Raw genomic sequence first — 25,474 nt, forward strand, 5'->3', positions numbered from 1 at the left:
TTATTATTATTATTATTATTATTATTATTATTATTATTATTATTATTATTTAGTTTGTTACTCATTATGTGGTTTCTATTTAATTTTTTTCTTTCCTTAGTTCTTCATTATTATTGTTTTTTTCTTTTCTTTTTTTCTCATCTCTCTTCTCATATATATATATTTAAAAGGACCCCAATTACATTTTCTTCGTAGTGGGGTGTGGTTGGGGCCGGTGATTGTGCGTTTGCCTGTGTGTTGCTTCATAACCTTCTCTAAGAGTGTGAAGACTCACTAAAAAATTCCTTAAGGCCCTTTATTTATTCAGTGAACATAAATAATAATAGAAAAAGGAAATACTATATATATATTCAAAGGGGGAATATAAGTATTATATTGTTTTTGTCTGTTTTCTTGGGTTATTATTATTATTATTATTATTTGCGGGGGTTTGGAGTACCTGACACAATAAACAACAAAAACAAACAACGAAGAGAATAAAGAAGGGAAGTTAAAAAAAGGGGCAAAAGAAGAATAATAATAAAAAAGAAAAAGGAAAACTACTGAGCTACAACTGTAGTAGTAGTAGTAGAAAGTAAGTGACAATCATCCATAACAAACAAACAAAGAAACAAAGAAAAAAAAAAAAGAAGGAAGAACCAAACGAAGAATCAAATACGAAAAAAAGAAAAAAATAATCATAATAACCAGGAGAATGAGCAGCTTCAATGACTCCTCTGATTATACTAACAACGCTTCCACGCTTAACTCGGATGTCACCTATGATAGAGAATCGGCTGATGCCTCTAGTTATACAGAAGATCGAACCTCCAGATCGCCATCACGGAAGAGTACTTCAGATAATGATTTTACATCTGGGTCAATCTCCAATGGTGCTGATGGTTTGGTAAATGATGACTCTTACTTGAGTGGTTATGATTCTAGAACCTATGATTCTAGAACTTATGATTCTAGAACCTACGATACAAGAACATATGATACGAGAACATATGATAGTTATACATATGAGGATTCATCAGTTCCACAGTCACCACGTTCTGATGAATTAAGTTCTACATTTGCAAGCTTTTATTTAGAAAGTGATACGTTTCGAAAGATTAGATCCACTATTTCTTTTCTACGTAAACCTCTAATCTTTTTTTCTTTAGCAATACCAGGTACTGGTGGAATTGGAGCTATATGTCGTGTAGTTCATGCTGTTACCGTAGGTGCTGTTCAGCGACGGTCAAGTATGACACCTAAAACTTTTCATAATCCATATGAACTCCCTGATGGATATATGCGTTTTCCTCCATGGATGCAGAATTTTAGACTTTCACTTCCTCCGTTGGTAGAAAACATTGTTAAAAAGATGCTAAACAACGCTGGAGTTCCAGCCCTCACAGATCTACAAAGGGAACGTTGGGCAAAAGCAATGGAAGAGTTAAGACGAGCAGGTGGGGAAGTTGTTTCTCATACAACTCAAGTAACATCAGGTCCTATGGTACCATTAGTTGTTTTTCTTCCATTATTTTCCTTTGTTGTGATTTCTGTGGCTCGCCATATAGTTGCACGTCGTCAAGCTTTAGCAGAAGATGAAGAGGATGAAGAAGAAAATATGTTACATATGGATGATTTAGACATATTTGGATCTACCGAAATTGAAGGTTTGCCCCTTTTACGTAGTGTGGATGATTCTCATAGTGTTATTAAAAATACAACAGCTGCTCTTGCCGCTATTACGGCTTATGAAGAGGGACCTAATGGTAACCATAATCATCTCCATGATAATCTTAACAGTCCTTCTAATAATGATGATCATCATTCTAGTGTGAGTGGACTTCCCCCGCGTCCAGCCACACTAGCTCCATCGGAGAGCCCTACGAATCCACACACTGTACCAAATTCTCGGGATCTTTCCCCTGTTTCTTCCATACATGAAGAGATATCTACATTCGAAGACGTACCCAATGGAAAGGGAACCGCAACAACAACAACAAAACCAGCAACACCAGGAACAGGAACATCTATAGAAACAGGCGTAGGAATTCCAGTAACACCAATTCAAATGGTTCGTACGGCACCTTATGCATTGAAAGGGGATGTAGTGGCGGCTGTTGTAGGTGAGCCAGCGGCGAAGGAAGTGAATGTACTTTTAGTAGCGGCTGCGAGATATAACTGCAGACGAGTGGTGTTGCCTAAATCTGTTCCGTCCTCTTTGTTGGTGTCTGTCCCACCGTCCTTGTCTGTTGAACGGGTGGGAGATGTGATGGAATATGTGATGAGTGTAGAAGAACCCCGTGGACTCACAACTGTTGGTGTTTTTCACCGTCCTGTTACTGACGATACGGTGGATCTTTCTCTCTTTACACATCCAAGCTCAGCCGTGTATGTTTTTGTACCTTCAGGTGATGTGGGTGAGATGGTGGTTTCACACTTGGTGGAACGTTGTATTTACTCATCCCCTTCTTTAGATGAACCAATCCCAGCTAATGCGTGTTTCTATGATCGTTCGGTTAAAGAGCGAGCCAGTGGGTCCACATCAAACAATAATGGCATCATATCATAATGATAGAAAGAGGTATTTATTTACTTCTGTATATGTGTACATGGATGCCAGTACTTTTGATGAGGAATATGAGAATAGAAAGTATATTATATATATATATATATATATATATAGTATTTGTATGTATACTTGTGTGTGTGTGTGTAAGTGTGTATGCATATTGTAGTTTTCCTTTTTGTGTATGTAAGAGAATATTTGAAACACATATACATTTATGATTATTGTTGGTCGATTTGTAGTTTGTTTGTTTTTTTCTACCAACATCATAGAGATAGTTTTTTTTTTTTTTATTCTGCTTTTCCTTTTCTTTACCCCCTTTTTCAATTGAGAGACATCTTTGGATAATGCCAGAGAAAATGATAATTAAATACACTTCTTGATGTGCTGTTTGTTTTATTTTTCTTTTTTTTGTATTTGTTCTTCTTTCTTCTTAATTTCTCCATTCTTTTCTTATTCTTTATTTTTTTTTTCTTTGTATAATATTTGGCAATCTTATTGCCTTCCTAACGTCACATAAAAAAAAAAAATAATTGTCATATCTCTCTCTATATATATATATAAAGTATCAAAAAGAAAAAAAAAAGACTTTATAGAAGGATAAATTGTTTTCCATTATATTCAGAGGTATTTTGTTATCTCTGTGAAGGAAAACACATTAAAACATCTAAAAAAAAGACAAAAATTGAATTACAAAAGTATACATTTTATCATAGAATTCTTCATAGAAAAAAAAGGCTGAAAAAGGAAAACGATAAGGATTTCATACTCCTATACACAGATAGAGATACATATTACAAATTATTTATATATATATATATATATATAATGTTTGAACCACTTCGCATAGAACGCGTACCATCGCGTATTCAACAAGACTCTGTTTGTGTAGCCTTTGCCCTTCACCCCAACACTTCTGCCACCACTACTCATTCTCATTGTTGGGGCAGTTGTACGGTGACAAGTAAGTTAGATCTCATCTTTCACCGTGGAGAGGGTGATGTGCAACAATTACACATTCCAGGGTCTGTTGAAAAAAAGAAACGAACACCCCATTTCTTCCGGCTTTCATGTATAGATGCTTCACTTATACAGGGATACCCCATTTCTTCACATCAGGTGGTAAGTTTCTCTTTTAGTGAATGTAGTAATGTGAAAGTGGAAGGAACGCATAGAGTAACAACTGCTATTGCCCAACATTTACCGACCGTTGCACTTTTACTTCATGTCTCTAGTGCTGAAATGAATGTACTTCTTTTACGTCCTGTTGTACAAATGGAAGGAAAGGAATCTTTAATTCGTTATCGTGCTTCTGTACATCCTACACCTGCTGGTATTAGACATGTAGTAGTCACACGTTGTGGAAGAGCAGCTTTTTTTTTCGGGCAGTATTTTTCTGAACATGATGGACAAATACAATGTTATTCCTCTAGTATTCATGATAATTCTTCACGTTTGGTATTTCAATCTGTACATATGACTTCTACTGCTTATATGCATAGTAGTACAAATGATACTCTTTCCAATGAAATGCCAATAGCATCATCCACCACAGAGAAAGTAAATGATGGAGGTTCTCAACGTATTGTATGGGTAGGCGTACGAAATCCATATCATTGTAGTGGAGTTGTTTCCTCTAATCATCTGGAAGTGGAATTAACTATTCTTACTAACCATGCAGTATCTATGGTATTTCATATCTCTTGGGCTAATACTGTTGGTAATGATGCTACTGTGAAAAGAAGGTCTGCCACTTGTACTTGGACAACACATCTCAGATCTGAACCCTTACATATGGATAGTGAAAATGATATTCTTTTGCAGAACCCTCTTAGTTTGTTAAAACGATGGAAGACTACAACCTCCTTTGCCCGTGCGGTAAAGGAAGAATGTACAGTAAAAACAGATCCTTTATCATCCAATCGTATGATACCTTTACAAGGTCTTTCTTCCTCTACAAGTATAGTGAGAGGAAGTCCAAATGGTGCTGTTATTTGTGTTATTATACCAAACACACATGAAGGTTTCTTAATTGGTTTTGGTTCCACTGTTCATAGAAGTCCCTCTTGTGAAGTTTCCACTGCAGCCATTATGATTCCACCTAATGTGAGAATAGTAGATGCTATTTGGGTAACAGGTCCATTGTGTGGTTTCCTATTATTAGGTACATATGAACAAGGAGGCATATCAGAGTTATTCTTTCTACCTCTCACAGCTCATACCTTGTGGCGTATACACGTAGAAGAGACTCATCAATCTTTTCTTACACATAGAGATGGGACACTTTCAATCTTTTCCTATGGTTTTACAGAAGATATGTTTGGAACTATGCAATTGCGTCTTTCATTAATGTATTGTCAACATCGAGATGGAGATGAGGATGTGAAGGAAGTACGCACAGGTCTAATTTCATTACCAAGCTTTACACGTTTAACACCACTTCCATCTCCATTACATGTATTGCGTTTGGTCTTTCTGACGAGTTTGGCTTCTTGGACTTCCATTCATGATAGCTCTGTTGTTAATAGTGATAATAGTAATGGTGTCCCAGCAGGAGTCCAACCAACAACAACAACAATAATGAATAGAGAAGATATCTCTTTACAGGAAATTCTTTCTCTTCTGGATGGTAAAGATGATCTTCAACTCACAACGGAGTTAATGCTTGAATCTCAACTAGATCCATGGTTGCGTGCGGGAACAGTAGTTGGCGTGCTTCCCTTGCGAGATCTCCTGCGAGAGATATTCACACAACTTCTTGATGATCTACAACGAACTTGTAATGGTACTTCTGATATGACCTTTATAGAAGATAATAAAAATATTATCACTATGATTTTATCCGTTTTTCGTGGTATGGCAGAATCATTAGAAGCCATTTCTCTTACCTATTCACAAACCTTTTTACAACATTACATCTCTGATATTCACACTTTACTAATGTTATTTCGACAAACGGTAACTCTTCTTGGACAATATGGAGCGATATCAGCCTGTTTTACAGCTGTAGCTTATTTTACAAAAGCCATTGATAATGGTATTTGTGCTGGTAAAGATCATATGAATAGTAGTACGAATCCTAATAGTATTCGCTGTTGTCCACAGTGGCGTGTACTTATTTCTCCACTTTTTGATGATGCCTTTGCGTTAATTTCCTCCTGTTCTTCTCTCTCACATGCATTATTGCCGTATTGCAGTACACCCCTGCAACAGTTAATATGGACACGAGAGCGAATGGGAAATACCCCAACAGTTGTGGATACCCACAATGGTGAGCAAACACGATCATTAGAAGAAGTTCTCACACTTGCACGAAAAGGAACATCTGGATTAGCAATGCTCTCTGTAGCGGATGTGTGTTGTACAGCACGGCGGTTATTTTACCGTGATGGTGTGGAGTCAGCTCGGGCTTTTCTTTCAACTGTTGTGGATTCCCATAGGCGACATAGTCAAGAAGTAAATGATCTCTATGTAGAGTACAAGGCAGTAGATAAGGAACTTAACACCATCCTGGACTGTATTTAGTTGTAAGAACTGTGTGTGTGTGTGTATTCTTTTTTTCTTTTGTTGTTTTTTTTTTTTTTTTTCTTTTCATTCAAATCCATACTACTATTAGAAGATAGTTTTCTTCTTTTTCTATTTGATTATACATTTTTATTATTTTTTTTATTTTACGTTTCTGTGTATTAACATACATCGGTTTTACTCTGTTGCTGTTTTTTTTTTTTTTTTCGTTTCTTCTGTGTATGTTTGATCCTTTTTCTTTTTCTTTTTTTTTTTCATATTTAGTGCGTTCTTTTTTTTTTTTTTGGTAAAACCTTAGTTCTCTAATAACATCCCCAAAAGTATATATATATATATATATATATATTCTCTGTTTTCTCTTGAGTGTGTGGGGGTGTGGGGTGTAGAGTTAATTTCTCATGCACACCCATTCCTTATTGGGTCCACCCCGTGATGATTACGTTTTCCCCACCGACGGCTCCGAACACATTCACGCCGATCCCTTCAGCGGCCCTTCGCGGCATCACCGCACAAGCACATCCACCACAGCACCACCAGTCACTCACTGTCCACGGGCATGGCGTTGTTTGGCACTCGGCTGTTTTCACGAGGCATTTCAGTTAAGTGAAGTCAATAATGATGTTATTTGCATGGCAGCATCTCTTATTATGTATGGAGAAACAAAACAGGCTATAAAGACTATGGAGGCTTACATTATCGCATCTTGTGTAGTCGCACATGAAAGATATTTAAAGCCAAATCAAACAGAAGATCACTTTCTTCTTCGTACAAGTGAAGTCATGGCAAGTTGGATGTCGAGTCCTAAAATAGCTTCTAAAGTTATTGGAAAAAGTGCTCGAGCTAATGATGAGGAGTATAGAAGAGCTGTAATGGATACTTGTGAAACTATTAATTGGGATAGCATTCACCGTTGGTTTATTATTGCACTCTTCTTATATGATGATGATTATAAACCACCAGAAGTTGCATGGTTTCGTTACTACTTTGCTCTTTTTAAACAAGGATGTCCATTATTACATAATAATGTTGGTTCTTCCGCACATCTTAAGAAAGTTCGTCCACAAGAACGAGCTTCACCGATTCAATTATTATCTTGTAGTGATGTAGAAGATATTCTTCTTTCCCAGTGTGGAATAGGAGAAGCTGCTTTTATTTCTGCCGTTACTGCATGGAAAACACATCATTACCGTAGTGCTATTACAGCTGCAACAGATTTTTTAAGTTTAGAAGAAACTGGATATGAAATTACAGATCCCAACTTGCGAATTATGGCGTATTTTATTCGTTGTATGTCTTTTATTGCATTAGGTGAACGAGTTTTCGCATCTCATGATGCCGTTTTTCTCTTACGTGACGAAGATGAGTTTACTTCAGCTGTAGGTGCTAGTTTAACTGCATTTCTTATGCCATTACCAGAATCTCTGGATGTAATTAAAAATTATGAAGGACCTTCTTCACAGAGACGTTACGCTTACGCATTATGTGAGTATATTCATGCTTTAACACTTGTTCAACTTGGTTCTATGGAGTCTGCAGTAAAAATTATTCAAAACACTTTAAATAACACAACGGATGATATGGGAGAACTTCTTTTAGATTTACTCGTTATTGCCTGTACGGCATTAGAAGATTCTAAAACACTTCTTAATATACAATTATCACCAGAAAGACAACTTTATCTTGCCATGGCTCCAGTCTTTTATGGTGGTTTTGGAAGTGATTGTGCCAAGTTGCGTACACACACACCAGCAGGACGATTATTATATCCAAAAGAAGTTCCTACATATGCTTCTTTACGTCAAATGCTTCCTTTTTATATGAACCGAGCCCATCATCAATTTGCTCATCATAAATATATAGATGCATGGGAAAATGTTTCCTTAGCTGTTGCCTGTGCAGAAGAAATTATTGGTTCTGTAGAATTTGCCTTTACGGAATGTTCTCCATTAAATGTATATTACTTTGGTTGTTGTGTTGGAGCAGAAGTATTAAATACTTTATTAGAAGTAATGACGGCAAAAGATGCGGTGGCACGGGCGAGTACAAATCACATGACGGTTACTTTACTCACACAAGAAGGTGATATTCTCGGTGAAGAAGTATTACGAAAGTGTGGGGAGTGGGCTCAACGGATTAGACAATTTCATCCAAATGTACGATTAGGAAGTATTGTCCTTGCTCAATATCGTACAATTAGTCGAGCAAAGAATTTTATTAGTCGAGCGATTTGTCTTGCCCAACGTTATCCACGTAGTGTGTTAGCTCAAAATTGTTTAACACTAGCTTTATATGCTAATCATCATATTCCAGAAGCAGTTGATCAGGCGGCAAAAACACTTCAAACATTTCCACATTCTCGTGAAGTGGTTGCTGTTCATCGTGCGATTGTACAAAAGGATGGTGTGTATGTATTTAACTATCGTACACTTTTTCCTGTACGTTATGCTCCTGGATCTCAACGTGTTTGGACAAAAAGGATGATTTTAGTTATTATATTACTTTTTATAAACTTTATTATATACGTATTAACATTACTGGTGAATATGTCTAATTGGGTTGTTTATCCTGAACCTATAAAAGAAATTGCTGTACGTCTACAACTTCCTTCGTTATTTCCACTTTTCTATGCTGTATTGGTTATTGTATATGCGATAATGGCTGCTATTTCACCTCGAAATCTTGTACGTACAATGATGCATGATTTGTTCTTTACCAGCACACGATTGAATTGTTTCCTCTTTCCAATGCGAGGATTAGCTTTTGTAAATACATTTAATGCTTTACAAATTACTATTGCTGGTAATAATTTTCTTTTCGAATCTCATTGGTATACCTTTCTACTCTATGTTATTCTAACCTGTCTCTTTGTTCCCTTTACATCACGAGTTTGGTTTCTCTCTTCAATGGATGAACCAAAGGTTGGAGTGTGGTCGTGGTTGACATTATATGCTATTGACATTGTAACAGGTCTCATTCTTTTGGTTCCTCATATTATTTTATTTGCAATTGAACCATTATCATTTATTGCCTTTTTCTTTTTTCAACCTATTCGTCGACCAGAGGAAAATGATGAGATAAGTGGACATGTGGGAAAACGATTAATTCTACATCAAGCATGTCTTGAAAAGATGTCATCAAGACATTTTACAGGATCTGGATCAAGATTTATTCATATACGTCTGATGTCTTTATTATATTATAAAACACATCCTGATCTTACCACTAGATTTCTTTTAAGATCTCAAATTGATGAGGAAAATTACCGTATATTTCCACTTATTGATGTATATGAACGTATACCTACAGAACCTGTGGATGCGGATATGCTTGATACTAGATTAGCTCAACGACGAAATGCCTCTATTCATTTATTTTCTACTTTACGTACAGTACGAAGTGAAAGTGAAACTGGAGAAAGTTATAAAGATTTATTGGCATCAAGAAGACACTTACGAAGACTTACCGCAGTGGATGTCTGTGATGATGATGATGATACAAATAATGAAGATTATACTGAAATGTCAGAAGATGGACATTCAGATGGTAATAATAATAATAATAATAAATCTAATGGAAGGGGAAAGAGAAGGAAGAAGGGACGTACGGACTCTTCAACTCCCACAATAGATTTAGATGCGGCTCGGGATGGTGATACGAATAAGATGACAAGAAGAAGAAGTCGTCTCACTTCACTGGGTAAATCCCCGGTACTTGATATGGAATCTAAACAAAGAAAAGAAACTCTACGTCCTACTGCTATTGCTCTTGCTGCTCTTAATAAAAGTAAGAATACCAGTCATGATAATGATGATAAGGATAATAAAGAAACCCGTTCAGAAGCTGGGGAACACACAGATCAGAATACTCCACAGGAGTTGTGTAGGGAACAGAGGAATGCTGGTCCGTCGGAATTGTTGGATACTTCCTGTGATAGAGTAGTGATGCCTGGTAATGAAAGATGTTTGCGAAATCGTCATATTGATATGCGATTACGTCTTTCTGAACTTGCTGAAACCATTCGGGAGGAACTCTTAACACAATCTTCCAATCCTTTAAATGCCAATACCGGTCTTCCGGAGAGAACTGGTGGTACATATCCTCGAAGGGGTATGGATGGTTCAGATAGTAATTTTTAATCACCTTTATATATATATATATATATATATATAGTTGTTGTTATTATTAATGGTGTGCTTCCTGCGATATTCCCCTTTTGGGGCTTTCTTTATTTCATTATTACTGGCAGTAGTAGTGGGGGGCAACTAAGAGAAATAGTATTCTTTGTGTTTACACCTGAAAGTGGTTTTTTTTTTTTTTTTTTTCTTCGTTCATGTTGATGGAAAGGAAAAAAAAAAAAAAATGGATTAGATGGATTCGCAGTGTGTGTGTCTGTGCGTATAAATGAGTTTTTCTCTAGAAGGTATGATGGAACCGGAGGTGAAAGGAACGCAAAAAAAGAAAAAAAAAATCGGTTATAACGATTAAGATAGAAACTCAAGGAGAGAAGAGTAGTGAAATGACCAGTAAAAGGAATAATATATATATTGCAGAAGGATGCAAAATGTTGTCTAAATTGATGGTGCAAATGTACTTTGTTATTTTTGTTTTGAATGTTAAGTAGTGTACAGGTGTGGTGAAATTGAAGTGAACATAGATAAAGAAAATATCAATGATTGGAGAAGATAGAAAAAAAAGAAGGTTGAAATTAAGAAGGAGAAAAAAAAAATATCCACAGAGGTATTTGACATAATATATATATATATATACTGTGGTAAAAGAGAGATGGATACAGTTCAACAGGTTATTGAAGATAGATTGATGATGAGAAAGAGAAAGAAAAAAGAAAAAAATGGCATTTTATATGATAAAAACAGTTCATGCAAGGTAATGGAAGAAAAAACAAGAAATGGAAATGATCACCAATAAAGTTTTATTACTTTATCGACGTTTATTTCTTGTTTTTTCTTTTTTTTTTTTTGATCTTTTAATATTAACTTTTTTCTTTGTTGTCATTTTTTTTTTTTTTGTTATTTGATTTCCTTGGAAATAAACTATCTTGCATATGTATACCCCTTTTGTATCTATGTTTCTTTAATCTGTTTTTTTTTTTGTTGTTTTTCTTCTGTTTTTATGTGGTTGTTTGTGTTTATATATATATATATATATATATATATAATAAATGTTTACAAGTTATTCCGATGCTCCTGAGATAGCTTGGTGTTAACTCACACTATCCATTTGTGCAACACATTTCTCCCTCACTTTGGGAGGGAGAGAAAATGATACATTCTGTTACTATATGGTCTATTCACATGAGCAGAAAGAAAAAAAAAAAAAACGAATAAAAAACAAATGAGCGTAGTTGTGAGTTTTGTATAGTTAGAGAATATAGTTGATTTATCATTTCTCCTTTTCTTATTATTGATGGATTTATCCCCATCTTTATATTATACTGCCTCCCTGTATGTATTACTAGACACACTCCCTCTCTTTCTCTCTCTCTCTCTCTCTCTCTCTATCTATATATATATACAAGTATAGGGATAATATATATTTAAATATATATATATATATTTCCATTTCTTCATTGGAGTCAAATGACGTTGCGGGACGCAAACTCAAATGCAATGGCGGGCAGCACCGGCAGCGGCAAAATAAATCCGACCGCGTCCATCAGCACAGATGAAACTCGCGTGGAGTGTGCGTGGCGGCCCATCACTCCAGCAGAGGGCGACGCTCTTGCACGTCTTCTTCTCGAACGGGCCACCGCAGCACCGGTGCGAGTTGTCGATCTCATTGATAATCAACTCGGCCCACTGCAGGCACAACGAATTGCCGCCGTGTTGGAGTCTTCACCCGTGCGGGAGGTACTCTTGCGATATAATGATATTGGAAAAGAGGGGTGTGATGCCCTCGCAAGTGTAATTAATGTATCTACAAAATTGCAGTTACTAGATATACGAGGGAATGGACTCACAGCGGGATGTGTGCGGAAGTTAATTAAATCTATTTCCATGTCTACCGCCCTCACACGATTGGGACTCAGTGCTAATAAAATTGGTGAGGAAGGTGCCGCTTTACTCTTTCAAGGACTTGAGAAAAATGCCTACTTAACATCTCTTGATATCTCATTAAATGAAATTGGACCTAACGGGGCTGCGAGTATTGCCAAGTTATTGGCACTCCCAGCCTCACCCTTACAAAGTGTACAAATGTATGGTAATCATCTCGGATGTACAGGCATCACGGCTATTGCAAACGCCCTGCAGCGGAATCGGTGTCTGCGGGAAATAACACTCGGCAACAATAATGCCACAGATGCCTCTACAGAAGCGCTTGCAGAGATGTTAAGAGAAAATACAACACTGGAGTATTTGGATCTTCGGTTGAATACCATCACCGCAGTGGGAGCACGTAATCTTGCCCATGATGGACTTGCCTATAATACATTTCTTCTTTCTTTGTGTCTCTCTGGGAATCCGATTGGAAGTGTTGGTGGAGATGAGATTGCAAAGGGACTCATTATGCATCAGAGTAGTGCTCTTACAAGACTTGATTTGAGTTCATGTGAACTTGGACCAACAGGAGGAATGCGAATTGCAAGTCTTATTGCTGCTACCATCACACTTGCAGAGGTGAATTTAAGTGATAACAAATTGGATGATGAGGCGGCTGTAGTACTTTCGAGAAGTATTGTAAATAGTATTTCTATCTCTGTTGTGGATTTATCTTCTAACGAGATTGGAGAATGGGGGGCAAGTAATTTAATTGATGCCACACAATTAAATTCTCGCATGTCCTCTCTTGTTCTACATGGTAATAATATTAATCGTGTGGTTCAAAAGAAGATTGATACATTGCTAGGGGAACGTCTCTCCCGCAATCGTGTTGAGCAACATCAAGCCTCTCTTCACCACCAACAACAACTCTTAAAGCAGGTTCTTTGATGATGATGATGATGATGATGATGATGATGATGATGATGAGAGGTCTGCGTTTACCCCCTTTTTTTTCATCATTTCTTTTTACTTTTCTTCCTTTTTTTCTTTCTTTCTTGTTATTTTCTTATTTTTTCCTCCTGTGAGAAGGAAATGAGAAGAGAAGAAAAATGAAAAAGAAAAAAAAAAATATGGTGGAAAAATATGTAATATACACTTTTGTGTCAATGCACTTATTCTTCAATGAACTTTTCTTTTTTTTTTTGTTTATATTTATGTACACGTGTATGTGTATATTTGGAATCTTTCTTTTCTTCTTTTACTTGTTTCCATATCTCTATGGGTCTCGTTAATTCTTTTTTTTTTTTTCTTTTTTTTTTATTATTATTATTTTTTCTTTTTTTCTCTTAAGGTACCGGTATAAATTTGCTCCAAAGGGAGAATACCAAAAAAAAAAAATTAGAAAAGAGTGTGGTATCAAGTGAAAACACACACAAGCAGAAATGCAAAGCATGCAGTTAGATGCTCTACAAAAGGAAGTGATAGCTTCAATAGATAATCCGCAGACAATTTCACAGTACTTAAAAAATGGTGGAAATATTCAATTAAATGCAGATATTACTGGAAAACTCCGTAGTAATGGAGATTCTGGATCTGATTTAAATCGAAATGCTAATGCAGGCAAACGACGTGGGCGTCATGATGATAATACCGATTCGATGAATAAACGAACACGAACAGAAGTGAGAAATACCGCTCCTGTAGCCAATTCACCCAGTACTTCTGAAGTTGAAGGATTACATGATACTCTTCCATTAGAAACAGCTTTTCTCACTTTCTTGGAGATTATCACACCAACTTCAAGAGAGCGTAGAGATACAGAGCAGGTTTTACAAGATTTGGGATCTTCTCTTTTTCGTTTGGGATGGCGAGTGGATTTGTTTGGTAGTTGGTATACAGGTCTCTGCATTCCAAGTAGTGATGTGGACTTTGTGGCCTCCCCACTTTCACCCACGGGAGGAGGAAACAATACAACTCAACGTGGAAGTGGCATGCAAAGAAAAGGCGTTCATAATAATAATAATAATAATTACTCGGATGGGAATTTAATGTTACAACTTATTGCCCAAGGAGGTGATAACTCCTCTGTAGCGAGGCGAGAACGGAGAAGAATATATTCGGGTTTACTCCGTTCCGTAGCGAATGCTTTACGTTTTTCTCCCTCCTTTCACAGTATTCAACAAATTGCACATGCTAAAGTTCCTATTGTGAAGGCTCAACACTGTGGAGGAAAGAAAATTGATGTTTCCTTTTTAAAGGATGGTCAAATAAGTTCACGATTTCTTTGTCAAGAGTTTTTAAAGCCGCAGTTTCGGCTTGCCCGTGGTCTTACTATATTAGTAAAGGCACTAGTGGCAAACTGGAGATTGGATGATCCAAGTGTTGGTGGTCTCGGCTCTTTTCCCACATCCGTGATGGTATTATGGTTTTTACATGCAGAAGTTGCTGATCATTATCCACCAGAGTGTAGAGACAGTTATGCTGTCTGTCTGGTTGGGTTTCTTAAATACTACAGTATGCAGTTTGATCATAAACGAAGAGGTATAGATTATGCTAACAAGCGTATCTTCGATAAACCCCCTTCATCTGAATTATGTGTGATGAATCCATTAATGCCTCATGCGAATTGTTCTGTTGCCGCTTCTCTCTTCTCTTCTCGTGTGGTGCCAAAGTTTCGCGAGACGTATGAGAGATTATCACAATTACTGGAATACACCACAGATACATCTACAGTAGAGAAGGTAGTGTTGAGTGTATTCAGTCGATCTATTAATGCGGTGGGCGGTAGTGGAGTTTGGCGGCAACTGTACAGGCGTAAACGTGCAAAGGTGCGGGAACCTCAACATTTGTGGGATGAGCGAACCTGCATATATGCAGGAGATCCTATTGGAAGTTGATGCATTTTGCGAAAGAAAAAAAAAAGGAAAAGAAAAAAATAATCATCGTAAAAAAAAAAAAAAAAAGAGGAAGTGCCGAATAAATCGTGGAATACGTTTACATTTATTTATTTATTTACGTATAACTAGAAAGAGTGTGTATAATTGTTTGCTATTGAGACGGAATATATATATGTTATGTATATATATATATATATATATATATATATATACAGCTATTGTGTACTTGGTTGATCTTTTCATTCTTTTCTTTCAATATTTAGTACAGCGTAGCTACTTGGAGGAACGTTTAGCCCAAGCAAGAAATATGAATAGGCAGATGGAAACATCTTCTTTTATTGCACACTTCTTTCCTATCCCCAACTCTTAGTAAAGAGGAGAGCAATGTTTGAGCTGTGAGTCAAATCCCCGGTATTATTATTATTATTTTTTTTTTTTGTTTTCGTCCTTTTAATGGTTCTTCCTTGTTATATTTATCGGGTATACTTGCATGTTTCTTTTTTTTTGTTGTTGTTTTTCTCTTTTTGTTGTTGTTTTTTTTTTTTTTATTTTTACGAACTTCGTAAACACACAATAATATTAACAACAACGAAAAAAAAAAAAAAATACATCTTGTTCACACAATAACTCTTTACAATTATATATATATATATATGTATATAAAAGAAAAAGAAAAAACGAAAGGAAATATTTCGCTTGAAAGAGTAACATTTGAGTATGTTCGGTGAACTCATCTGCGGACCTCCTGGAAGTGGAAAGACAACCTACTGTGAAGGAAAACGACAATTTCTTAGTGTTTACGATCCCACGCGGCCTGTTGTGCTGTTGAATTTAGATCCCGCGAATGAAGATATCTTCCCGTACCCGTGCGATATGGATATAAGAGAATTGGTCTCTCACGCCCGTGTGATGATGGATGAGGGACTTGGGCCAAATGGAAGTTACATCTTCTGCGCCTCCGTGATTGAACAGAATATGGAGTGGATTGTAAATAATATTGAAATGGCAGTGGAAAGACGTCTACGGGATCTCGCTACAACAACAACAACAACAACTTCTTCTTCTTGTTATTCTACACGTGCTCCTTATCTTATTGTAGATTGTCCAGGTCAGGTGGAGTTCTATGTTGGATCTACAGTTATGCATGAGTTATTTAAAGTCTTACAGAAACGATTATGTTGTACATTATGTACAGTTCATCTTGTGGATGCGGCTATTTGTACACGTGATATTTCCACTTATGTTTCAAGTTGTTTGTTAAGTATTACAACTATGATTGATCATGAATTACCGCATGTGAATGTAATGACGAAATGGGATACTTTATCTCCTGAAGAAGTAGAAGAAGGTGAGGCTTATTTACGTGCTTCTTCTTTTATGGCAGAAGACTTTGATCGTTTATGGAAAAAACAACTACGGAAAAGACGCCGTGAACACCGAAGAGCAAAACTATATCCTACCGCTAATGAAAGTAGTCCTCGTTTAGATCCAAGGAAGGAAGCGAAATATGATGAAGAAGTAGAGGCAATTGATTTAAATAAAGATGGTGGTCATTTATATCACTACAGTAAGTCTGTGATGGATGTTATTGATGGTTATGGATTAGTGGGATTCCAACCTCTTGACGTACAATCACAAGATATGATGCTGCGATTAACCCAACAGATTGATGAAGCTGTCGGTAATTTTGTGTAATTTCTTTTTTACTTTTTTTTTTTTGTTTGTTTGTTGTTTTCACAAATTTTTGGAAAGTCATTGTTGTTGTTGTTTTTGTTGTTATTTTGATTGTTGTTGGTGATTCTCCTAGTGGTAGTGTGATGTTTTTTTTTTTTTTTTTCACCTACAAGAGGAGAAAATAAAAACTGTGAGGTTTGTATACTCTTTCTTTCTCTCTCCCTCTTTATTTCTCTGTGTGTGTGTGCGAATCTATTTATGTGTGTGAACTTTTTCTTTCTTTTCTCTCTCCTTGTGTTTTTATTATTATTATATTTTTGATTTGGTAATGGTTAAATTGTAGTGTGAATAGCTGTAGACGATGATGGACGCATTACTAGAAATTCTGCGAACATCTACAGATAATGAGGAACGAAAAAAAGCATCTGCACAACTGCGTCATATACAAGAAACTACTCCAGAGTCTTTTCTTACATATACATGGGAAGTGATATCTTCTCCTGGAGTCCCAACAGCGGTGAGATTTTTTATAGCTTCTACAGTGGTGGAGTTTGTGGAGCAATCATGGCATAATGGTGTTCCCAAAGAAATTCAATTTAATATGATTGATTGTTATTTGCAGTTATTGTTAACAGAGACATTTCCATTACTCGCGTTGAGCCGAAAAGTGGCCGTTGTGTTAAGTTTAATGGTAATGCGATGTGGTGTGAAGGCAGCCCCAGGGGCATTACCAACACCAATGGAGCGAACAGCCACATTATTAGCAGATGCGGCTATTCGATCTGCTTCTAATAATAATAATAATAATAATAATAATAATAATAATAATAATAATAATGTGAATACAGTAGGATTTACAACACAGACTCTTTTAGCACTTCATATCTTTCTCAAGGAAGCACAGAAAAAACGTATTGGTGGTGTATTTCCTAAACTATGTAAGCTTCTCGTTCCTGTTATGTCGACTCTCTTTTCAGCAAGTACATCATGGGATCATGTAGAGCATTATCTTCCTTTCCTTTACTTGTTGAAATGTGCCCTACGTGTTTTTGGTTTTGGTGTATTTGAAGTGAGTTTTTATCCATACTTGTTAGAAACCACATGGAGACTCGCAAGGGCCTTAAGTACAATGGACCAACAATCTCAACAACAACAACAATGCTGTCAACGTCTATTAGAATATGCTATAAAGGTACAAGCCAAGATGGTTAGTGTATTTCCTTCACGTTTACAAGAGTTAACCCTTTCCTTTTTTATTCAAGGACCACATAATGGAAATCCTGATGTTTCTCTTTTTGGTTTAATAGATGCTATTCTGTCTAGTCCAGTTGGTGTTGTAACAACAGAGAAGATGTTATGTCGTTCTCTACGACTTCTTACAACGATGTTTTCTGCAGAAGACTCGGATACTTTCACGGCGGGTTGTTTAACAACACTTGCCAACTCTTCATTACTTGCACATATGATGGAGTCTGTGATGATGCGACTTGCAGATGACACGAGTGCGACTTGTTTGCGGGCGTGGGATGTGCAACCGGAGGTGTACGCTGCAGAATTGGATGTGGAGTTGGATGATGAGAATTCTGTAACGAGTTGTGCAGAGGAGTTGTTGTTGGCGTTAACGGGATCTACACATTGTGCTGCGGTGAGTTTAACAGTAGCGTGGCGTATTATTAATAGTTTGTTGGAGAGTGGTGATGTGGGACAAGTAACAGCCGCACTGCATGCTATTGGTATATGTTACTATACAATGTCTGTTGGACAAGACCCGGAAAGTTATCTTGCATTTCTTACAGGAAAACTTCTCCCACTTATTACAAATGCTGCTGCTACTAATAGTAATAGTAATAATAATAATAGTGTTTCCCAAACTTCACCCTTTGTACTGCGGCGTGTAGTGTGGATTGTTGGGATGTGGTGTGAGTCTGTTTGTGATGTTCATATGCGTCGTCAAGTGCATATGGCGTTAGGATCTCTTTTACAACCGACAACACACACAGTCGTATTGTTGTGTACACTCCGCTCTATTGGAAACTTCATTGATGACTCTAATTTCACCTCTGCAGAGATGACTCCAGAGTATGTGCATACTATATTATTAGCAATTCAACGTCTTTTACCGCAGTTACATTCACCATCTAGTGTAAAGGGACTTTCTGCTCTTGTGTATGCGATGATTACACGTGGTATTCTTGATGTTGGTACTGGAGAGTTATTGCTTGATGTTTTACTCCCAGCGGTGTATCGCTTTGTAAGTGAGGCGGAAACTACTGTAAATGCCAGCAATAATAATAATAACAATAATAATAATAATAATAATAATAATAATAATAATAATAATGATGATGATGATGATGAAGAAAAGGAAGAGTTTGATGCTGGAGCAATGGGAATGTTATTAGATTGTGTTGGGGCCTGTGCCTCTATTGCGGCACCAGAGTTAAGTGATCGTCTGTGGTCGTTATTTCCAACAGTTGTGGTTCCATGCACAGTAATGGGCGGTAAGTTAACAATATGGGTAGAGGATCACGCATGGGAGTTACTCCTCACAATGTCTCGAGCAGCGTATGTTTGGAATTCATTTACACGAGATGCTCTTTTATGGTGTTTAGAGAATATGAAACGGGATATGTCTCTTTTACATATTGTGGTTCGATGTGCTTATACATTATTACTACTCTCTCCTGAACCGATGGAGTTTATTTCGTCTGGGTTAATTGATCACGCGGTGACGGTATTCACACAAACACCATCAAGTGAATTGGAATCTGCATACTTTGCATTATTAGGCGTTATTCTAAGGCGAGGCGATACATCTCTACGATGTCATTTTCTTCATTCTGCACTTCATCCTTTTCTTTCCTCCGATTCTGTTCAATCCGATTTGTTTAGTATACATTTAGGGATTCTCCTTGCCTGGTGTGTTCCCCCTTTTGGGGATGATAGAGCTTTAACTGTATTGGCTCAGGTGGTATCTCAACATGTAAATGCGGCATCTTTTGCAGAGCGTATTGTTTTACTTGTGGATGTTTCCCCAAGTGAGTTGGTGACAAATCAATTGATTGGATTAATGCGATTGATGCTGCAACAACTGCAACCGTTACTGCAGGCAACAGATGTGCAAATGTTGCAACACGTCATTGCAGGGGTGGAGACGAGGGAAGCAGAAAAACAAGAAAAGTTAATAAAGAAGAAGAAACACATCATTGGTGATAATAATAATAATATGGAGGAGGAGGAGGATGATCTGATACGTGATCCTGCAGAGATGTTACTGGAACTTTTTGGTGATGAGTCTGTTTCAAATAAATCTCCGCATATACATCGACTTTTGTCTTTGTTTGGGATGAACGTATAATGGTAACTCTTGTTGTTGTTGTTTTTTTCTTTTTGAGATTTATGGAATCTATTCAGAGAAGAGTTACGTGTTGTTGTTGTTATTCGTTTTGTTTTTGGGTGTCCGTTTATTGGTTTGTGTGTATAGATCTCTTCATTACTACTATGAATGAGCTGTGGTATTTTATTTCTTCTTGTTGAGTTTTTTTTTCTATTTTATTTCTTATTTTCTTATTTTCTTTTTTATTCTATCATAATTGATTATTACACGTTTCCCTATTCATGTGTAAACATATAAATGTGAAAGAAAGTTTTAAAAACACGTACAAAACAAACCAATAGTACTATTATTACTACTACTATTACTACTATTATCAGTGTACATATTATTTTCTCCCACTAGTTCGCACATCATGTCATCTTCAGTGGGAGCCCCAGACGATATTGAGAATTCTACACCTGTTGTAGTGAGTGATGGCAGTCGTGTGGAACCCATTAACGGTCTTTCCTTTGTGGATGACAGTAAAATGGATCATGACTTTCGACGATTAAAAGGGAATCAAATGTATTATGTGGATCGATGTTCTTACTATGATGGTAGGGAAGATCATGCTGAATTCCGTATTCTTACATTAACACCTCTTGCAGTATTTGTGGTGGATTTTAATGGCATTATGGATCGAGTGACACCTTATGATAAAATAACGGAAATATATCAAAAAAAAGCCAAGGATAAGAAACTCCTTTCCTTCTTAACATCAGAGAATCACCTGATATTAAAATCACCAGAACAAGTGGACGTTCACGTCAGTTTTCCAACCCCCACCGCTTTACATAAATTCACTGAAATACTTGTGAAGATATTAGAGGCACACCGTCGATCTACAGTCACTCTGCGGGATATTCCCCCTGAAAGGGAGATCACCGCCTATTATAGTGATAAGCGGGCGGAGGGGTACCGCACACCGCGGGAAGTGGCGGAGATCAAACGACAACGTGCCATTCTCGAAGAGTGCACAGATGATGGACTGCGAGATGTGATGGCATTGCAGTCGCAATTGCAGGAAGTGGAGGCGCAAGTGGCCGCACTCAATGAAGAAGTCAACACTTTAAAACAAAAGGGCGGTGATGAGGCCACAGCACGTGGACAAAAGGCGAGTGTGGAACATACACAAATGCAATTACACCGTGAAGTGGCGGATAAACATGAGGAATGTGAACGTGTATTGGATAAAATAAAGGCTCTGCAAGAGGAGTTGGTGGCCGGCGGTGCGAATGAAGATGCACTTATAGAAAAGGAAGTAGCGGAGATGATGTCAAAATCAATTAAAAAACATCAAGATGATATAGCACTTCGCCGTCGTGCCCAACAGAAGGAAAAGAATGTTATAGAAGCTGAAATTGCTACACTTAAGCAGGATTTATCTGTAGCGAAGAGTGGTGAAAGTGCTGAAAGAATAAAGATGAAGGCAAGTTTGGATTCGGCATATGCAGAATTTGAAAAAGAGTTGGAAGTCTTGTTTCGCCTTGAAAAATTTTTCGCGACCGTTAATGGTGAGGTACGGGTACATAATGATCGCATCAGTGCTCAGAACAGTGAAAAGTTTGAACTCATAAATGCCCGAGAGAAAAAGAAGAATGTTCTTTCACCAATTACATCACCAACAGAAAAAAGAGGTGGTGTATTGGATAACTTGTTATTGGATGACACTCCAACGGCTGCTGTTAACGATCCTTTACTCGGATCTCCACTCTCTGCAGCCATACAAGGAGCAGGAGAACCAATCTCAGTGGATCCATTAGCTTCTCCGTCAGCAGGAGATGATTTATTGTAGTAATATTCATTGTTGACAGTGTTTTTTTTTTTTTTTTTTTTTTTTTGTTTGTTTGTTTCTTTATCGTACTTTATCCCCTCTCTTTCTGAATATATATATTATCGTGATATTGGATTACTTTGTAGAATAAAGTAATTCAGGTTTAACATAATGTCTGTTTATTTAGCAGTACTATTTATTTGATGACAAATTCTCTTTTGTTTAGGACAATTATTTTGTTTTTCTACTTTTTTACCATCTCACTCAACCCAATATCTAGTCTCCCCACACGGAGGGGTGCGAAGAGGGGGAAAAAAAAACACCTTAAAATCTGCCACTTTGTAATTGCTACCGGATGATTCATTTTGTAGATGGTAAGTTCAGTTTGTTATGTTTTTTTTTTCTTTTCTTTTCTTTTTCCTCGTTGTTGGTTCATTAGCGTTGGGTTTGGTAATGAATTTCTTTTAGTATATATAAATATTTATTTATATTGAGTTCTCTCGCGTGTATTTCATTCTATTTTTGTTGTGCAAGACTTGATCACAGTAAGAAGTATATTTCTAATTTATTTTTTCTTTTCTCTTTGCTCCCTTGCTCCCTTGCTAGTTTTCACTATCTACTAAACGACTCTAGTCACCACAGTCCGTTAAACAGATAAACCCCCGAAGAGAAAGTATGCTCCGCCGTATTGTTGCCAAGCCCGTGAGTCGAGTGGCGGCCACTCCCACTGCGGTCTCCTCCGCGTTGGCGGTGCGCCGGGCCTCTACGGTGGCCATCTCCGTTCAGGGACTTCACTACGTCGGCACCGGACTGGCGGCCATCGCCCTCGCCGGTGTGGGTCTGGGCATCGGCACCATCTTTGGCAATCTCCTCGTCGCCTGCGCCCGCCAGCCAAACCTGACAAAGATGCTGTTTAACTACGCCATTCTTGGTTTCGCGCTTACAGAGGCTATTGGTCTGTTTGCCCTCATGTTGGCCTTCCTGATGCTCTTCTCGTAGAGAATGAGTTAGCAGTAAATGGGACCTCTTTCGTTCTCTCTGTGTCTGTGAAAAAAGAAAAAAAGAAAACTAATGGAGGGGTAGGGAGAGAGTTGGATTCTTCTTATTCTTCTTCTTGTGTGTTGGAATGGTGATAGAAGAAGGGCTGTAAGCATGTGATGTTTTTATTTAACATATTTTTTGTTTGTAATATTCCTTTTTTTTTAATCTCTTTCTCTCTTTCGTCCTTCTTTTCTTTTTTTTTTCTTTTTATCTGTCTCCTTTGCCTGTTCTTTTTTTTTTTATTATGTGTGTGTTTTTTTTTCACATCCAGAGTAATATATATATATCTGGAATGGTGAAGAGAAAGGAATAGGGAGGGAAAAATAAAAATAAATGAAACAAGAAGAAGAACAATTATGAGATTTTTAAGGAATTGGGTATATTACATACATCTATATATATATTTATATTTATATATTGATTCAATGAGAGAATAATAGCAGCTATGAATGGTACAGAGGAGGAAAATGAAAAAAAAAAAAAATATTAATAATGAGCGAATGGAAAGAGTGAATGGGGGGAATAAGGATGAAAGCAAATAAAACGAAAAAAAAAAAGAAAAGAAAAAAAAGCTGATTTTTTATGATAGTGAAAAATACTTGTGATATTGTGATGCTGTAAACACAGTTATACAAACCCTACACTTAACATCATCATTATCATCATGATGTATTTATCTTTCTTCATTCTTTTTTTTTTTTTTTTAATTTCATCCTATTCTCTCTTCTTCATCTCCGTTTCATTCTTTCTTTAATTAGTTCATTAGTTTATTTTTTTTTTTTTGTTGTTGTTGTTGTTACTGTTGTTATTCTTGCTTGTTCTTCCGTACTTTGTGTATGTGTGTGTGTTTAATATATGTACACGATTCCTATCTTTTTTAAATGCTTCTCTCCTTTTTCTTTCTTTCTCTCTCTTTTAGCTTTTTTTTTTTAAAAAAAAGGTTTTTGCGTTTGTTTTCTTCTGACATTCGCTCCCTTGTTTGGCTTTTTAGTTTGGGGGGGACAGTGTTGTTAAGTAAGAGTACAATTGCAGAAACAGAAAGGTGGTGGGGGAGGAGGAAGAAGAAGAGGGGATTGTGTTAACAAAGAAAGATAGATCAGTGTACTCCCATCTTTGGTAAAGAGGAATAAATATTCAAGTCAAAGTAAACATTCAGAAATATATATATACGTATATATATACTCGTAAAAAAGAAAAAAAAACCGATAGACGATTAAAGTAGACAAAATACTTTGTGTGTAGAGTCGGTTTAAAATGCCCGTTAACGAAGCTCCATGGCTTACAAGAAAGATGGAGCTAGTTATTATGATTGCAGTTTTTTTATTATGCTTCGTTTCTGATTTTTTTAAGTGTAAAAGTGGTCGAATGGCTAATTGTGTTGGTGGTTCTGCGATGCTGTGTGATAGAGATGTGGATAGTTCATGGTGTACAGATATGGTATTACCACAATATGCGGTGGGAGGTGGAAGTAGTAGTGAAGAAACATGTGCGTGTAGTAAACACAACAATTCCTTATTACTTTTTCATATTGTAGAGGTGGGAGCTCCTGTGGCTCGTACGGTAAAAACGAAAAGTATTGAACGTGTACCAATAGCCCCACTTGTGATGTATGCATTACGGAATAAAACAGGAAATGTGATCTCTACAAATATGAAGAAAGGATTATTGAGTTCTGACTTATTTACACCACTCCGTGAAGATATTGGATTAACGCCACATCATGGAAGTAATTGTACTCCAGTAACGAATAAATTCAATATATCTTATAGTTATGATACCGTATCTGTTCCGGTAAAATCTAATTTTTTGGCAGATATGGAATCTGTATTACCATTTAAAAATGATTTTTTTGCTATTCGACGTTTTCTTCCTGGACTCTACCGTGTATTTGAAAAACTTCTTTCACGTAAGGGTTCGTTTTCAATTGATAAACGTGATCCTTGTATGGGAATTCATCTCGTTATGGTTATTAATGTCCTCCCAGGGGCAAACGCCTCATGGACGAATGTTGATGCTGCTTCTATTCCCCAAACACTCTTTAATGCTCAGACACATGTGCGAAAAACTATCAGTCGTTACTTGCGAAAGAAACCACGATATACACGACTGTTGAGAAGTGTCTGGTATGTGAGTATGCCAATTGGGTATCCTGTGCATGCGGATTCTAATGAAACTGTTAACACACACGCTGCTCTCTCGACTACAGATGTTAGTAAAAAGGTAAAAAAAACTGGGATAGGAGAAATGGCATCTGTAGATGATTTAATATCGAACTTTTGCCCTGCAGAAGGAGAACAGGGAAAGGTATGTAGTGAGAAATGTAATTTTTATGAGAGGGAAGTTTTATCCTACAAGGTGGCGAATGAAGGTTTAGTGAAGATGACAGTTAATGGAGGGCAACGTATTGGGCTTCGTAGTATTTTAGCCCCTTATAATGATTATTATCACATGAATAGTACTGGAATACACACTTCTAATTGGCGTGACTGTTTATATCTCTCTGCTGAGGGTGCGGCAGTGATGGCACGAAACATCGCAGAAGGTCTTTGGACCTCCTGATATAAAAAAAAAGAAAATAGAAAAAGAGAAAAAGTAAAAGAAAGAAAAAAAAAAAGGAATAAGAAAATGTTTTTTTTTTTTTTT

General features: G+C 36.9%; 10 protein-coding genes across 10 annotated transcripts; all 10 read left to right on the forward strand.

Moving 5' to 3' along the window:
• Nucleotides 1-694: 694 nt before the first annotated feature.
• On the forward strand, nt 695-2,548 carry TM35_000212420 (uncharacterized protein; the record flags this gene model as incomplete). Its single annotated transcript, XM_029027092.1, has 1 exon — nt 695-2,548. One exon carries the CDS (start codon nt 695-697, stop codon nt 2,546-2,548), a length of 1,854 nt encoding a protein of 617 aa, XP_028881702.1.
• Nucleotides 2,549-3,373: 825 nt separating this feature from the next.
• TM35_000212430 (uncharacterized protein) lies at nt 3,374-6,070 on the forward strand (the record flags this gene model as incomplete). Its single annotated transcript, XM_029027093.1, has 1 exon — nt 3,374-6,070. The coding sequence occupies one exon, from the start codon at nt 3,374-3,376 to the stop codon at nt 6,068-6,070; it is 2,697 nt and encodes an 898-aa protein (XP_028881703.1).
• Nucleotides 6,071-6,468: 398 nt separating this feature from the next.
• Nucleotides 6,469-10,206, forward strand: TM35_000212440 (uncharacterized protein; the record flags this gene model as incomplete). The annotated part of the gene is made up of 1 exon (XM_029027094.1): nt 6,469-10,206. One exon carries the CDS (start codon nt 6,469-6,471, stop codon nt 10,204-10,206), a length of 3,738 nt encoding a protein of 1,245 aa, XP_028881704.1.
• Nucleotides 10,207-11,667: 1,461 nt separating this feature from the next.
• TM35_000212450 (putative leucine-rich repeat protein (LRRP)) lies at nt 11,668-13,017 on the forward strand (the record flags this gene model as incomplete). The annotated part of the gene is made up of 1 exon (XM_029027095.1): nt 11,668-13,017. One exon carries the CDS (start codon nt 11,668-11,670, stop codon nt 13,015-13,017), a length of 1,350 nt encoding a protein of 449 aa, XP_028881705.1.
• Nucleotides 13,018-13,520: 503 nt separating this feature from the next.
• On the forward strand, nt 13,521-14,966 carry TM35_000212460 (DNA polymerase sigma-like protein; the record flags this gene model as incomplete). Its single annotated transcript, XM_029027096.1, has 1 exon — nt 13,521-14,966. The coding sequence occupies one exon, from the start codon at nt 13,521-13,523 to the stop codon at nt 14,964-14,966; it is 1,446 nt and encodes a 481-aa protein (XP_028881706.1).
• Nucleotides 14,967-15,683: 717 nt separating this feature from the next.
• Nucleotides 15,684-16,661, forward strand: TM35_000212470 (cytoplasmic protein; the record flags this gene model as incomplete). Its single annotated transcript, XM_029027097.1, has 1 exon — nt 15,684-16,661. One exon carries the CDS (start codon nt 15,684-15,686, stop codon nt 16,659-16,661), a length of 978 nt encoding a protein of 325 aa, XP_028881707.1.
• A 340-nt stretch (nt 16,662-17,001) lies between these two features.
• On the forward strand, nt 17,002-19,998 carry TM35_000212480 (uncharacterized protein; the record flags this gene model as incomplete). The annotated part of the gene is made up of 1 exon (XM_029027098.1): nt 17,002-19,998. The coding sequence occupies one exon, from the start codon at nt 17,002-17,004 to the stop codon at nt 19,996-19,998; it is 2,997 nt and encodes a 998-aa protein (XP_028881708.1).
• Nucleotides 19,999-20,389: 391 nt separating this feature from the next.
• Nucleotides 20,390-21,811, forward strand: TM35_000212490 (uncharacterized protein; the record flags this gene model as incomplete). Its single annotated transcript, XM_029027099.1, has 1 exon — nt 20,390-21,811. The coding sequence occupies one exon, from the start codon at nt 20,390-20,392 to the stop codon at nt 21,809-21,811; it is 1,422 nt and encodes a 473-aa protein (XP_028881709.1).
• A 654-nt stretch (nt 21,812-22,465) lies between these two features.
• On the forward strand, nt 22,466-22,789 carry TM35_000212500 (ATPase subunit 9; the record flags this gene model as incomplete). Its single annotated transcript, XM_029027100.1, has 1 exon — nt 22,466-22,789. The coding sequence occupies one exon, from the start codon at nt 22,466-22,468 to the stop codon at nt 22,787-22,789; it is 324 nt and encodes a 107-aa protein (XP_028881710.1).
• A 1,296-nt stretch (nt 22,790-24,085) lies between these two features.
• TM35_000212510 (uncharacterized protein) lies at nt 24,086-25,390 on the forward strand (the record flags this gene model as incomplete). Its single annotated transcript, XM_029027101.1, has 1 exon — nt 24,086-25,390. One exon carries the CDS (start codon nt 24,086-24,088, stop codon nt 25,388-25,390), a length of 1,305 nt encoding a protein of 434 aa, XP_028881711.1.
• Nucleotides 25,391-25,474: the final 84 nt, after the last annotated feature.

This window comes from Trypanosoma theileri (genome assembly GCF_002087225.1).
Source record: "Trypanosoma theileri isolate Edinburgh chromosome Unknown TM35_Tth_21_V1, whole genome shotgun sequence".
NCBI classification, from domain to species: Eukaryota; Euglenozoa; class Kinetoplastea; order Trypanosomatida; family Trypanosomatidae; genus Trypanosoma; species Trypanosoma theileri.